This window comes from Pituophis catenifer, unplaced genomic scaffold (assembly GCF_029215685.1).
Source record: "Pituophis catenifer annectens isolate HBS135680 unplaced genomic scaffold, rPitCat1.0.hap2 SCAF_8, whole genome shotgun sequence".
NCBI lineage: Eukaryota > Metazoa > Chordata > Lepidosauria > Squamata > Colubridae > Pituophis > Pituophis catenifer.
Genome location: NW_027256888.1, coordinates 51,986,267 through 52,000,998, shown reverse-complemented (window position 1 = coordinate 52,000,998; position 14,732 = coordinate 51,986,267). Strand labels below are relative to the sequence as shown.

Genomic DNA, 14,732 nt, shown 5'->3' with positions numbered 1-14,732 from the left:
GATAGATCATTAATCCTTTTGTTCACTAAGTGATTTTTTATCTCTTTTTTTTTTCACATTAACAGTATTGTGTGGATTAACAAGATTATCATACAATTGTTTAGAAAATATATTTCAGTATTTCCTTATTAGCTGCTGGTATTTGATTCTTAGTTCTTAGACATTAAAAACACTTGAACATTAACAAAGCTTTACTCAAAAGACTAAGAGTGATGGTTGGTGGTTATGAGACCACCATAGTTGTCACTACTTAATACATTAGGAATTAGAAAGAAAGATAATGGGGGGAAAAGAGCTATAGGTAAAAAAAATGTTTACATTCTTCCAGCTTCTCTTTAAAGCTGGTGTACTTGCTGAAAGACCAGTTCTACTGAATGTATGATATTTGTCTTAGGTCAATATTTTTTTGGTGTTTTAAAAAGGGACAAATTTTAGTAATTTCATAATTATTATATTTTTACCTCTAGGAAACAATGCCTTTGCAATTTTCTCACTTAGATGCCATAATGCATTGTGACAAAATTGCCTTATTTTTCTCACATAGTTTATATTTCCTTTGTCCTTTGAAATACTATGACTAGCATATAAACTTTCTTTAAAGCAGGGTTGGGGAACTATGGCTCTTTTAACAAAGAATTCTAGGAGTTGCAGTCCACAAGTCATTAAGGGGCCATAGTTTTCCCCTTAATGATTTAAAGTAATAGAGTCCAAAGAAGAAGGGCAGAAAACTATCAATATTTTCATATGAGGAAAAACACTTTCAGTGCCAGTTTGTTTAACGTATCTACATTCAATTGCATTAATGTATTCAAATTCCCTGGAGGTTGTGGGGATTGCAAGAAGTTGCTTGATATATTGTACACCAACTGGAACCACTTGCTCTAAAAGAAAAATTACAATCATTAATAAGCAAATATTCAGTACAGCAATTGAATATAGATAGGTTTTGAAATCTATCAAAGTACTTTTCATGCAGCTTATAAAGTGTGCCTCTAAATGTAATTATGAGTTGTTTTGCCAAGTGTCAGGGCAGTGATGCCGTGTCCAGGCAATTGGTTCTTTTGGAACTAGAGACAATAAGCACACCAGTAAATAAAGGAATTTTAAGCTTAATTATTAGGTGACATAACAGATTGAAAAGTATGTCAGGCACAAAGGATCAGGACTGTATATTAAATTGCAGTACATAATTTTATTCCAGGCTGTATACAAGAATCTAGTCAACTAATAGTCAGCACTTAACTGGCACTAGATGGGGTCAAAGGAATTAAAGGAGGTGTGGACATGGATCGTTTGTGGCAACGTAAGGATTCTAAGCTGATGACATGTTTAACTCTGCCCCCCCAATTGTGCCTGCTCTTCTATAGCATAACAGAAAAAGGATACATACCAAGCAAGATAACAGCCATATCTCTTATAAGCTGCCAGGAGCTGCTTAATAATGATAGCAGAGATACCCCCATGGATGGCCGGTTTGCAGCCAGCATACAAAATAGAATATTGGAATAGAATCAGACCCCTTGATCTATGCAAGGCCTTCTACTGCTCACTTCACTAGCCATTTCCACATAAACACTTACCTTTGGAGAGTATCAGTGCTCTGCTATTGGCTGTCATAGCAACCCAATGGGCGACTTTCCCTTCTTAACCCCTTTTCTTTTGCTTTTCTAGCATTTACAGCAGCAGTCACATTTGCCTCGGCAGCACTTTCAGCAACAGCAGCGAAATCCTTATCCAGTCCAACCAGTCACTCAGTTTCCAGGTGAGAGCTAAATACTTTTTAGGTTCAGAAGCTGTTTATCCCTCTTTGATATTTACATGCTTATTTCTCTCTATAATGATTATCTATGTAAAACAGCCACTACTTTGTTATTTTAGAAAGGCATCCTCAAGAGGAACAATCTTATCTAACACAAGTAGGCAGTAGCTACCAAGACTTTGCAGCAATCTGGATATAATGGAGAAAAAGGTGATAGGCACACATGAGTGGGCTCACATCACATCTATTTATAATTTCTTTACTCCTTTCTACGCTCACATGGCTATTATTATCCAGGAAAAGATATCTTTGACTCAGGGGTGGGTTCTACTTACCTTTACTACTGGTTCGCAATGGGAGCGTTCGCTTCGCTCTCTCTTGCGCGCGCTTCTGCGCATGCACAGATCATCCATGATGAAGTCTGGACAGGTGGGTGGAGCCTCCCGCCGCTTTTACTACCGGTTCGCAAGAACTGGACCAAACCGGGAGCAACCCACCACTGCTTTGACTTAAGGAGTTGCTGACAGGTATAACAAGCATATCTGGGTGTGTTCTGAACCCCTATTCCCGGGATGAAATCCAGCAGGTTGTGACAGGTTCTGGAGAACCGGTAGCGGAAATTTTGAGTAGTTCAGAAACCGGCAAATACCACTTCTGGCTGGCTTCAGAGTGGGGTGGGAATGGAGATTTTGTAATATCCTTCCCCCAGGAGTGGGGAGGGAATAGGGATTTTGCAGCATCCTTCCCCTGGAGTGGGGTGGGAATGGAGATTTTGCAGTATCCTTCCCCTGCCACGCCCATCAAGCCACCCCCACAGAACCAGTAGTAAAAAAAATTGGATTTCACCACTGCTCTATTCCCCTTTGAATCCAGGTCACATACAGCCCTAGATGCTGCTTCTTTCCTTCTTTCCTCTTCACTGTCAACAGGCACAAAAAATACTTTTAAAAAAATCTAAATTACAAGATTGGTTACAAAAATTATTTGCTGAAAAAATACAAACAATTCTGATTAGTGGAGTGATCCTCTTAGATATTCTGCATATTGCATTAGAAATTTAACCATCTTGTAGTGCCAGATGGCAGGAAGAGACAGAAACAAGCAAGCATATTCATTACATGTAGTCTACCCTACCGCAATCTGCAAGCCATTTAATGAGAGTAGAGACAGCCAGTTAGTGTAGCAGTTAAAGCACTGAGCTAGAAACTGGATGACCGAGTTCTAATCTTGCCTTAGGCAATGAAACCAACTGGATGACCTTGGGCCAGTCACACTCTGTCTGCCCCAGGAAGAAGGCAATGGCAAACTACTTTGGAAAATCTTGCTAAAAACCTGTAAGGACTAGTCCAGACATTTTCCAAGTCAAAAGGATGGCAGATTTCAAATGTAAATCTATCCATTCCCATTCCAAGCAGAAAATAGAGATACAATTGAGAGAGTTTCTGGGTTTATGGTGATGTATTTGTTTGTTTACAGTATTATAAACTCCCCCAATCTCAAAGATTGGATGATGCGCATCAACATAAGGAATAAAATGTGATGCCAAACAGAAAGTATAGAACAAGCCTGAATAAAAATAATTAAATTAAGAAGATGGCTAAAAAGACTTAAGATAGTAAGGTGACCAATCGTCCTCCTTTAGGGAGGACAATCCTTCTTTTGTAAGTTCTGTCCTCTCTCGAAAAGTGTTCTCCTACAAGTCCTCCTTTTCGATATTTGAAGACTAATCTGTAAATCTCCGTATTGGAGCGATGCCAAGCCAATCTGTTGCATGTGATGTGATGTATTTGTATTTGACATGACGATTCATCAAGGCTCGGTACAGTGCGGCAACACGCGATTATGAGACGCATGCGCTCCGCACAGGAGAATTGTTTTGAGAGAGTGCACTGTGCGCAAGAGTGCGCCGTATGCAAGTGGCTTTGTTTACTTCTTACCAAAACACGACACGGCACACACACACACGCTTCTTTTTTTCCCTTAAATTTGTTTGTGTCCTCCTTCTCATTGTAAAAAAGTTGGTCACCTTAAAGATAGATGTCTACAGATCCGATCCGATCAGCTGAGGCTAAAGATTCCTTGGAATAATGATTTCAATTGTTTATGAAATACTAGGAATATATGGGAGAATATGCAGTACTTCTGGATGAAGGGTATCCTGAACAATGGGGGAAATGGATACTATGGATGCCGGATAAAGCTTGATTAAAAAAGATTTCCAAGGGAAATTTAATAGCAGAAAGGTTCTTCTCACCCCACCCCTTTTAAAATATATAAATATAGCAAATGTGCTTCAATCAAACAGAGTATTGTCTAAGGATGGCTGGTTCTGAAGCCGTAAATTCCCTGAAAGATGTCTAGTGTTTAAAAGCTTTGTAAGTCAGTTGTACAAACTCCAGCCTCACCCTATATAACCCTGATTAGCAGAATATTATTGGAGGAATGTCAGTGCAGAATCAGAAAAATAGGGGAAACTCTGACCATGCCTAATATCTTCACACAAATGCTGCAGTTTACTTACTTGCATCAGATGCCTGAGCTCAAGTACAAAATGGCAATAGCCACCTGATGATGTCATTTTGGAAGTATTGCAGTTGTGGAAACTTCTGCTCCTATAATGCAAAGCTTTTGCTCTTGTCCAGCTTTTTCCTTTAAATAATTATTTGGAAGGAAGACTGTATGAAAATAACATTTAGGAGTAATAGAATGCTATTAAAACAGTTGATTTTATGTACATATAATATAATATTATTTTTCCTTAATCACTGCCCCCTGTAGCTCAAAACAAGTGTTTTTATTGCATGAATATTTTTACAACCTCTAGTTTATTTACAAGATAATTGTAAATAATTGTTAATTACAAAAGAAACATTTAATGGCATACCCCAGAATGCATAATTTGTTGTAGTTTTCTAGCCCTATTTTACATCAGGGATTGCATTTGATATCATTTTGATCAGTATGTATAATGATGTATATGGATTAGGTAAGAGTCTTCTAAGGGGGGTGTTTTTTGAAGATTATCCTTCATTAAAATATTGTGGGAATTTTCATTACTTTATTTATCTGTGTCCTTCAAAATGCTTGCAAAATTCTGCCACCTATTTGGGGCAGGTTTTTTTTTTATTAGAGAAGGTTCTACAAATTTCAAAAAAGGGCTGTTTGAGCCATTGGAATCTGAGTCATCAGCTGCCTGAGCCTACCTGCTCAGTGAGTAAGAGACATAGATGTCATTGTTTCCTTTTTAAATCAGACCTTGCCCAGTCTCTCCCCCACTTCTCTCTCTCTCTCAGCTCAGCCAACCTCACAGAGTAGTTGTGAAGGAAAAAGGAAAGAGGGAGTACTATATACTGGTATATGCTGCCTTTTTAAACAAAAGACAGTGTATTAACTAAGAAATACATGTTATACACATATGTACTGCATAGTCTTTTTACTGTAGCAAAAGTTGTAAACAAAAATATGGCAAGGAAATTTCACTTTCTTATATTCAGAAACACACTGAACTCTTGGCACAGTCAAAATCTTATAACTATTTTTAAATAAGAGAGTATAAACGTAAGGGCATATTTGTTTTCCAGAAAACAATCGTGCCTCCCAGACAGTTCTGCCTCTGCATCCCTTTTCATCGGGAAGAGGCTAGAATTTAATAAGGAAGGGTTTTTCTGATTCCTCAACATTGGTTCAATGTGGAGTAAAATGTGCTTACAGTATTGATTTGTCAATACACCATCTCTGTGTAAAATATCTAGGGGGTGGGAGAAGCATTTCTTCTCTTTTCTGTAGACATAACTAGAAACAATGCTATAGAATATCCATTCTCATATGACTCCTAAGCAATAACAAATTGATTAACCTCTCAGCAATTGACACGGTTTTCATTTTAAAAGATAATAGGAATAGTTAAAGAGTTTCTTGGGTAGTTAATGGTCAGATCCTTGTTTACTTGTTCAATTCTTCATTTTCAAACAGATCTCTAATGAATGCTTGCATAATTATAGTCCCGTGTAATCATGACCTTCAGCATTTGGCAGGCCGCTAAATAATGTAAAATCTGAATCAGGCTCTCAACCTCTGCTTCTTTGAAAACAGGGAAACATTTATCCTCAAACTTTAAACAAGATTGTAACATGATGATATAGCACAACAGCTGCACAGCACTTCAGATTTGAAGGTCAAATGGTGCTTCTGAGTATGCAGGGGTACAAGTATAGAATAACCTGCTATAGGTACATACTGAATCTGTGCACTAAAGCCTTTTTTGCCTTCTATTCCACAGCCCTGGCCGGCCGTATACATCTTTTGAACACATCAATAAATACATTTGGAAACAATTTGTTCATGTTTAATTTTAATTTGTTCTTGGTATTTCCAGGTAGGACTGGAAAAGACCCCACTATGAGACACTGGGAAAAAACCCACTTCTGTAGCTTGGTTTTGTTTGTACTACATAAAGAAATTATCTGCTATGTAAAAGTCATATTACTACTTCTAACATGGCTGTACAAGTGACTTTTTGGTAGCATTTTCTAGAGACATGTAACCTTATTTGTAAGTTAAGCTAACTACTGTTCTAACATGATGTTCTGTTTGGTCAGAATTTTGCAAGTCAGAGATTACAACACAGTTTAGGAGGTATTCATATATGTAAAAGGTCTGAATATTAATATAAAAATGTCTAGGTTATTTCTTGCATATATTTTGCAAAAATATTTAGCCAACTTCTTCCAGCTGCCTGAATCATTTCTGCAAATTCTTTCAGTAGACTGAAGTTCACTCTTAACTTTTTTTCCTTCTGCTGCTTTAGGTTCTCCACAAGACATAGCTGCAGTAAGAAATCAGACTGCCCTTCAGAGCATGAGGACTTCCCGAATGATACCTCAGAATGCTAGCATGATGTCTTTGGGGGCCTCTCAGAACACTGCAGCAATCTCTGCAACTGGTAATCAGCCTGAGATGGGAATGACTCCTTACAGCAGCCCAGTGACTGGCCAGCCAGGAATGTACAGTATGAACTCCGGAATGAGCCAAATGTTGCAGCACCCAAACCAAAATAGTATAAATATAACACACAATCCAAGTCAGGGGCCAAGGCAGCCCAGCTCAACACAGGGAGTTGGCATAGTCAGCAGCTTTGGTCCAAATGTTTTAGTAAACTCTACTGTAGCTCAACAACATCAGCAAATGAAAGGACCCGTGGGACAAGTTTTGACCAGATCACAAGCCCCCAGGCTTCACAATATGATGGGGCCAGTCCCACAAGGAACAGCAAACTGGCAGGCAAGAGGACTACAAGGTATTCCTGGAAGGACTAGCAATGAAATTGGATCTTTCAATAATGGATCTGCTTACTCAATGCAATCAAGTCAGCCAAGGCTGCCTAAGCAACATTTTCCTCAAAGTATTGGTCAATCTATTATGGACACAAATGGAGCAGTACGGACACTGAACTCAGGTGTAGGGAGACAGATGTTGCAACAACTCACTGGACAACAAGGAACCAATAACCAATCCAGATCAATGGTTATGCCTACAATAAGTCAGGCAGTTTCTTCTCTAACTGGTTTTAATCAGTCTCCTGCACAACAAATACCAGGAAGTAGCTTCAATCAGAGCAGCCAAGGTCAGATCTATGAGAGGAATCCCACTCAAGACATAACTTACAGCTATAGCAGTGAAGGAACTGGAGGGTCCTTTCCAAATATAAGTGAAAACACCGATCTTGTAGACTCCATCATTAAAAGTGGTCCAGGGGATGAATGGATACAAGAACTTGATGAACTGTTTGGAAATCCATAGCACATGGAGACGTTCAGTTTCAATATTTGTGGGGTCAAAAAAAAGGAAAGCAGGATGATGTCCATCCTTGTTTCTTTGTTTTGTTTTTAAAGCTGTGCAAAGCTAGCTGATCTGTGAAGGCATAGATGGAATTTGAAGCAATGACAAAAAGTCCTTGCCAACTTCCCACAGCAGTCTCCATGCCATAGTGTATCTGCTGCAGGTCAGAATGAGAGAGAGAGAGACTGAGAGAGAGAGAGAGAGAGAGAGAGAGAGAGAGAGAGAGAGAGAGAGAGAGAGAGAGAGAGAAGCTCAAAAAGTGCTGCTTTCTGCCTACGGGCCACAGAAAGTGCCAGGCAGTTCCCATGTGCCAAAGCACTGGCTGTCCTATAACAATGCACTTTCTATGCAGTTCTCTGAGAGCTGTTGTAGTTTTCAGGATACAGCACGGGCAGCTTCTGAGATAAAGCAGGAGAGTCAAAGCTAGGCGACTGTACAAGTGACAAATACAAAGATCTTAACTCTGAATTTAATAAATACCAAGCTTTTCCATGCAATGTGTGTAATCTGATAGAGAATTACATAAAGGTTGTTTGAATGTGGTGATGACAATGATATCAGGGCTGAACAAGTTCAGTCAGTGCCCTATCAATGCTTCTCAAGGTGAATGATGGATTCTAGTGAAAGAGTTTATCTTTTCTCTATTGTCCATTTCCTGCATAATCAAGTGATTCCTGACTCATTATCTTTAAGTATGAGGAAAAACACAGCGTAGGACAAGCAAGATTGTATAATAATTGTATTACTCACTGGCTGCTTCCAAAGATAGTGATGCAATACAAAAGTAATTGGAAAAAAGGGAGATAGGCCTAAGGAAATGAAAACATTGATATTGAGTGTGTCCTTTTTCTGAATATACAGGATCAAGTGAGGTTGGGCTATACAAACTGTTGGCTTGATCTTCCAAAGATGTTAGGAGAATCAAGGAACAACTGCTCTAAAGATCACACAGAGAGGGGCCAATAATTGTAAAGCACCCTTGACAGATTGAGAGTGAGTTTATGGTCTATGTTCTTCAAACACATGTCCTCTTTTCTACACGTCCTACTTCCTACAAGCCCTAAGCTCTTGAAAGTGACTAACCTGATCAATGAAAAACAAATTTAAAAAATTAAAAATCCATTAATGTAATTTTTAGTAGCAGTTGTATATAAGCATATGACATTGCAAATATTTTTTCATAGAGTTGTGCAATTTGAAGGACTAAAATTTAACTGCAATTCTTTTAGGTCCTTTTAAGAGTTTAGATTGGCATTATTTGTAACATTGGAAATTGAATGTGTGACCACCTATCTGTATGTTGAACATGGGGTTCATGTTAAATACATCCACATCCAGAGCATTCTCAGGGTCTGATTTATATATTTCTCTTACATACAGTTTTCCATCTAAACTAATTTGTTTTTAGAGATAACATTTTTTGGTAGAGTAGCAGCAGACAGTGAGGGGACTTTGCTATTTCTGCAGCCATTCATTCTCTGGTTCATGACATTTTCTGATTGTATCTCTTACACATTTCCAGGATAAGATTACCAGACATATTGGAAGAAATGTTTTAAAAGCATGTAGAGAAGCACTGAACACCTCATTTATCCATAATTTTCCTTTTCTAGAAACAGCTTTTCCTGAAAAATGAAGGAGGGGCAGGGTTTTAGTTACGTGTTATACTTAAAGTATTTTTAGCCCATTAGACACTTTGGGTTGGGATATAAGATTTAAATGGCATGGGTGTAAAATTCCTGTATACAGTCTGGCGTATAGCCTACTGAAATTATTGGCAGATTTTTTTTGCTGATTCTCATGAGAGTTAATTTCTTGTCAGTACTAAAATATAGATTGACCAATGCATTTCCACGTTGGTAGATTTGACATTTGGCCAAAAAAAAATTGTGTGCTTATAACAAATAAATTTTATCATGCACCCAGTGCACAGTGTGCCAAACTGAGTTCTGATCATAGCACATACATAGGAGTGCATGCAAAGAGTCAAAGAAGTTTTAATCCATGCATTTATTAAATTTATTTAATACAACTATACCACACTCAGATGAAAGAGAGAAAAGAAATGAAGAGTTTGTGTGCTACAGCAGTCAGATGAAGCTGACAAATGTGACCAGTTAAGTATGCAAAAATTAGGAAAGAAGTCAAGTGAATTATCATCTCCCTCCAAAATAAAATTATTCTTTCCTGGGAAGATTGATAAGAGAGGAGTTATGGTGCAATCCTATGTATGTTTATTCAGAAATAGGTTCCATTGTCTTTGAACTAAACCCAGATAAGGGGCTATAGGATTTCAACATTAAAACATGAGTTTCATGTATACAAATTCCAGTAAGTTCCATTTTATTAGAATAATAAAAAAATTAACTTTGCGTCTGATAATGCACTCATAAAAAGTTTATTATATTTGTAAATTTTCCTCCAAATCCTTTAAACTGGGACCAAGTAATAAAAAATACTGTTTAATATTGGGGGAGGGCTCTTTTTAACTATGGTGCTGGTGTACATGAAATGGGTTTTAAAAAAAATATATTTGTAAATATGTTTTTACAATCTGCTGATATCACTGGGTCTAGTCTGTAAAATAGAAACATATAAATAAATATTGTATTATATTATGCTATATATATGTGTTTATAAATATATATATATACATGCACACACAACATGCAAACAGACATATATATGTAATACGTTTGTTTAAAATAGAATTTTATTTCATATTCATTTATCTATACTGCAGTGATAACTGCACTTCAGATGTCCTATTATCAGTTTGTACTGTATCCTAGCCAGCAACTTGTTCCATTTTATTCAAACTTTTTCTAATTTACTTTTTTTTCACTTTTCACATTAAATGTTGCTTATTTCATTTTGATAATTGTACAGAACTCTTAAAATGTAGAAATGAACTAATATACCAATTTTAAGGGGAAAAAAAATAAAAGATTGTTATCTGAATCAGCTCAGCTCTGTAACACAGTTCTTTATTCTTGCAGTACAATATGTGGCAGAACTGAGTCAGCCTTCACTAATCCACAGAAAAGCTAAGGCGGAACGGGATATGGCTAGAACTCAGGTCAGCAGCCACCAAAAAATTCAGTGCTTTGTCTAGACTGGGGAATTAGAAAATCTGGAAAAAAGCAATAATTACAAACTATTTTTTTATATTACCAGGAAAACTGCACAAAAATGTAGAAATAGTGGAGTCATGCTCAAAATGAGGAAGTCATTAACTATTAAATCTTGTATTATGTACAGTATATCTGCTATCAGCTGGATCTGTTAATACAGGTAGTCCTTGACATTTCATTTAGTGAAGCTTGAAGTTTTTTTTTAAATTTAATTTATATTAAATGTATTAAATTTAAATTTAATTTATATTAAATTTATATTAAGTTACAACGGCAGTGAAAAAAGTGACTTATGACCATTTTTCACAGTTACAACTGTTGCGGCATCCCCATGGTCACATGCACAACTGCAGTGATTCACTTAACAACTGTGTCAAGAAAGGTCGTAAATTGGGCAAAACTCACTTAACAAATGTTCCACTTAGCAACAGAAATTTTGAGATCAATTATGGTCGTAAGTCAAGGAGTACCTGTATTGGGGCAAACACTGAGTTCCTTTGATCCAATAAAATATTAAAACTGGGAAATAGCTTTATAAAGAGATAGTGGCTGTACCCCACTAATTAACAATAGCTGTCCAGCATTTCAGGCAAATCTTTATCCATGATTGGTTGCATGCAAAAAATGTTGCACATAAAAATTCAGACAACCTTGGTCACGTTGTATGTTCAAATGAACCCCTAAGTGATTTATTCATTCTATGTTTCAATGAGTCTCTAAATGCCACTCCAGGGTGGGAGCAAGAGGCTAGAGAGATAATTGAATAAGTTTGATAGGTGCTAAGCGGTATCAAAAGCAGAGGTGAAATCGACTGGTTCGAACTGGTTTGGGCAAACCGGTAGTGGACATTTGGTCTGGGTCGCCGAACCGCTAGAGACTGTTGGCTGGCCACACCCCTGAACCAGTCTCCCGGTGGCCGCTCTTCGCCACGTGGAAGGCAGGCAAGCATGTTGGGGCCGCGGGCTGTGGGGAAGGGAGCTAGCAGCCTACTCCCTTCTACGCAGCCCTGTTATGCTTGCCTGCCTTCCACGCAGTCTTCCTGGCGGTCACCCCACACCCGCTTGCCTTCCAAGGTCAGCATCCAACCTGGCCTAGCTAGTGGGTGGGTGGGCAGCCCTTGGTGGAAACGCAGACACTACACTGGGGCAGCAGTGGCGGTGCTCCGGGAGGGCAGGCAAATGTCCCAGGGCTGCTGCAAATGCACCTGCTCCGTTTCTGCAAAGGCAGAGCCCCCCCCCTTGTAGGATGATCCTAAGAGGGAAGAGGAATGCTGCAGAAAAGGCCACCTTCCACCCAGGCCCGTGTGCTTCCCGTGCCAGTTCCGTAGGGCTTGGGGCTCCGAAGCAGCCCACTGGCTTCCCATCCACCCAGCCATCTGCTTGCTCTCTTTGTAGATCGGCCCACCCAACCACCAGCGTCACTCTGGGAACTCAGCCCACGGAGTCTAGCACTCTGGGGGAAGGAGGCTCGGCCGTGGCGCCACTTCCCGCTGGCAAAGAAGCAGAGCTAGAGGCACGGAAGCCACCGTGGAGCCCATGGTGCTTTCCCTTTGGGCTGGCCGGCTGTGCTTACCCGGGCATACCAATGCAGGTATACCTTCATCTTGGCACTCCCTTGCCCGCTGCCTCCATGTGCTGCACTTGGAAGGGGTCACCAGTCTCGCCGCAGCTGTTCACTTTTGTTTCACAGAGGGAGAAGGAAGAAAGTGAATGGAGCACTGCTACAGCAGCACTGTTCACTTTCGTTTTGCGGTGGGAGAAGGAAGAAAGTGAACGGCGGCCTTGCAGTGGTGCTCCAGGAGGGCAGGCGGTGGTCCAGGAGGGCGGTGACAGTGGCAGCAGTGGCTCCTTCCAAGCACAGTGCACGGAGGCGGCGGGCAAGGGAGAGACAAGATGAAGGGCTCTCCGCACTGGCCTGCCCTGGTAAGCGCCGCCACCCAAGCCAAAGGGAAAGTGCCACGGGTTCCATGGTGGCACAGCCATACTGGCCATCTCCCCGCACGGGGGAGCTGCCACCTGCCCAGCTGCAGGTGGCTTCCATGCTTCTCACTCTGCTTCACCGGCAGGAAGCAGCGCCACAGCTGAGCCTCCCCCCGGAGCACTGGACTCCGTGGGCCAAGTTCCCAGGGTGGTGCCAGCAGTCAGCCGAGCCGATCTGCAAAGAGAGCAGGCAGGTGGCCAGGTGAGAAGCCAGTGGGCTGCTTTGAAGCCCCATGCCCTGTGGAGCCAGCATGTGAGTCACGTGGGCCCAGGTGGAAGGCGGCCTTTTCTGCAGCATCCCCCTCCCCTCTTTGGATTGCCCGGGGGGGGCTCTGCCTATGCAGAAACAGGGCAGCCAGTGTGTACAGAGGATTGGTGGGGGGGATGTGCAGCCCTCCGGGATGTAGAGCGGGACAAAAGAAGGCTCCTAAGTTCACTTGGGCAGCAAGCCAGATGGCAGAGGGAAACTCAAAGCATTGGGGGCTTCAGAAGGGCAGAATGTTCTTCAGAATGTGCAGCATCTGGCTCTAACAGTGAGTGACGTGAGTGATGTCAAGTTGGCAATGCCCACCCGGTCACATGACCAGCAAGCCATTCCCACCAAGCCACGCCCACAGAGCCAGTAGGAAAAAATTTTGGATTTCACCACTGATCAAATGCATCACTGGCCAGAGTAGGAGTTGCCTGTCTATTGTTTATGTTGGGCAGGATGTGTCCTTTTACCTTACAGATAGGAGGAAATGTGAAAGTTGGTGGTGTAAGGAGGAAAAGAGCAGGGAAAAGCATTGCATTGGTGCCAGGCATGTGGCAGTATGGTTGGAGACCGGATTGGTTTGATTGTGGTGGCTTATATCACCAAACCTAGTTGAGCATAGGGGTTCATCTCTCTGAATGTGCTTAACTGGGTTTCAAGTGCAGCACCAGCTTTCGCGTAAGCTTCCATTACGAACTAGTAGTAAAGGTAAGTAGAACCCACCCCTGGCCAGAACATGCCACCGGTACTACACATTGGGGGTATCTTTCCCTGTAATGGCCTGCCCTCTGACTCCTGTAGCAACTCATGCCTATCACCAATTTAATATGTTGTCCAGCCCTAAATCCTCAAGGTGATCTTCTCCCAATCTGACCTCCCTCCTCTTGGGACAGACGGTTCTATCATTCCACTTCAATGTTTCTTATTCACTCCCTTAAATATCCTGGAGAGACGGCTTCTGCTTCTCTGCTCCTCCCAGATACACAGAATCTACTCCCTCCTAAAATGGTCCCTCTCATTGGCCAGCCAGAGGGAGGGCAGACTCATCCCCTCATGTCTGACTCTCATTCTGGATGGAGAGTGCCAAATATCCAACACCAACACACTAGCTGCTCCCAGGCTTTTACAGTTGGAGCAGTTGATTCTGGATCGTTATGACTCCTCTAGCATAACCACCACTGTCTCCTCCATTTCACTTCAGGTGCCCACACTTGCCTTCAAGTTCTTTTCTAGTTTCTTATGGAGGCCACTGGGCATTGGCCATGGCTTCAAGTTAACCACTCTGGCTTTGGTTTTAGGTCTTACAAAATCTTTCCCAGTCTTGTGCTGTCCGCTCACCCATAGTCCCCTTACGAGGGCCACTGGCCCTATGGCAGAGGCCAATTCCAACATTCTCCACTTGACAGCTATGGTCTTCAGACCCTGTGGTCAGTGTTGCATCATGGCCCCTTGGCCTCAGCCCTTGCAGGTTTCTTATCTTAGCCTTTCATTGCTATCACCCTCAGTCTCACCTGCGGGCTGCACTCTCGGTCCCAGAAGCAAACACCACTGCCGTTGCCCTCAGTATCCATCACCCTCAGTCTTAACTGCGGGACTTCATTCTACATTTCCAGAGCAATCCACCCTATGGAATTCTCTAGTTTAGATTATGGATTCATTCAAAAAATACCAAAAAGTTATTAGATGAAATAGCTTCCATCGTCAAAACATAGAGAGGAACAATTGTGCCTTTCCATAATGTATTTGGAAGGGTGGGGAAAGGGAGAAAG

General features: G+C 41.1%; 1 protein-coding gene across 1 annotated transcript in view; it reads left to right on the top strand.

Moving 5' to 3' along the window:
• The window catches only part of MAML3 (mastermind like transcriptional coactivator 3), a 319,938-nt gene extending 312,380 nt beyond the window's left edge, over positions 1–7,558 (top strand). Inside the window, exons 4-5 of the mRNA XM_070948580.1 lie at positions 1,672–1,762; positions 6,567–7,558. Of these exons, the coding sequence (XP_070804681.1) occupies positions 1,672–1,762; positions 6,567–7,558 (1,083 nt within the window). The remainder of the gene's footprint in view (positions 1–1,671; positions 1,763–6,566) is intronic.
• Positions 7,559–14,732: the final 7,174 nt, after the last annotated feature.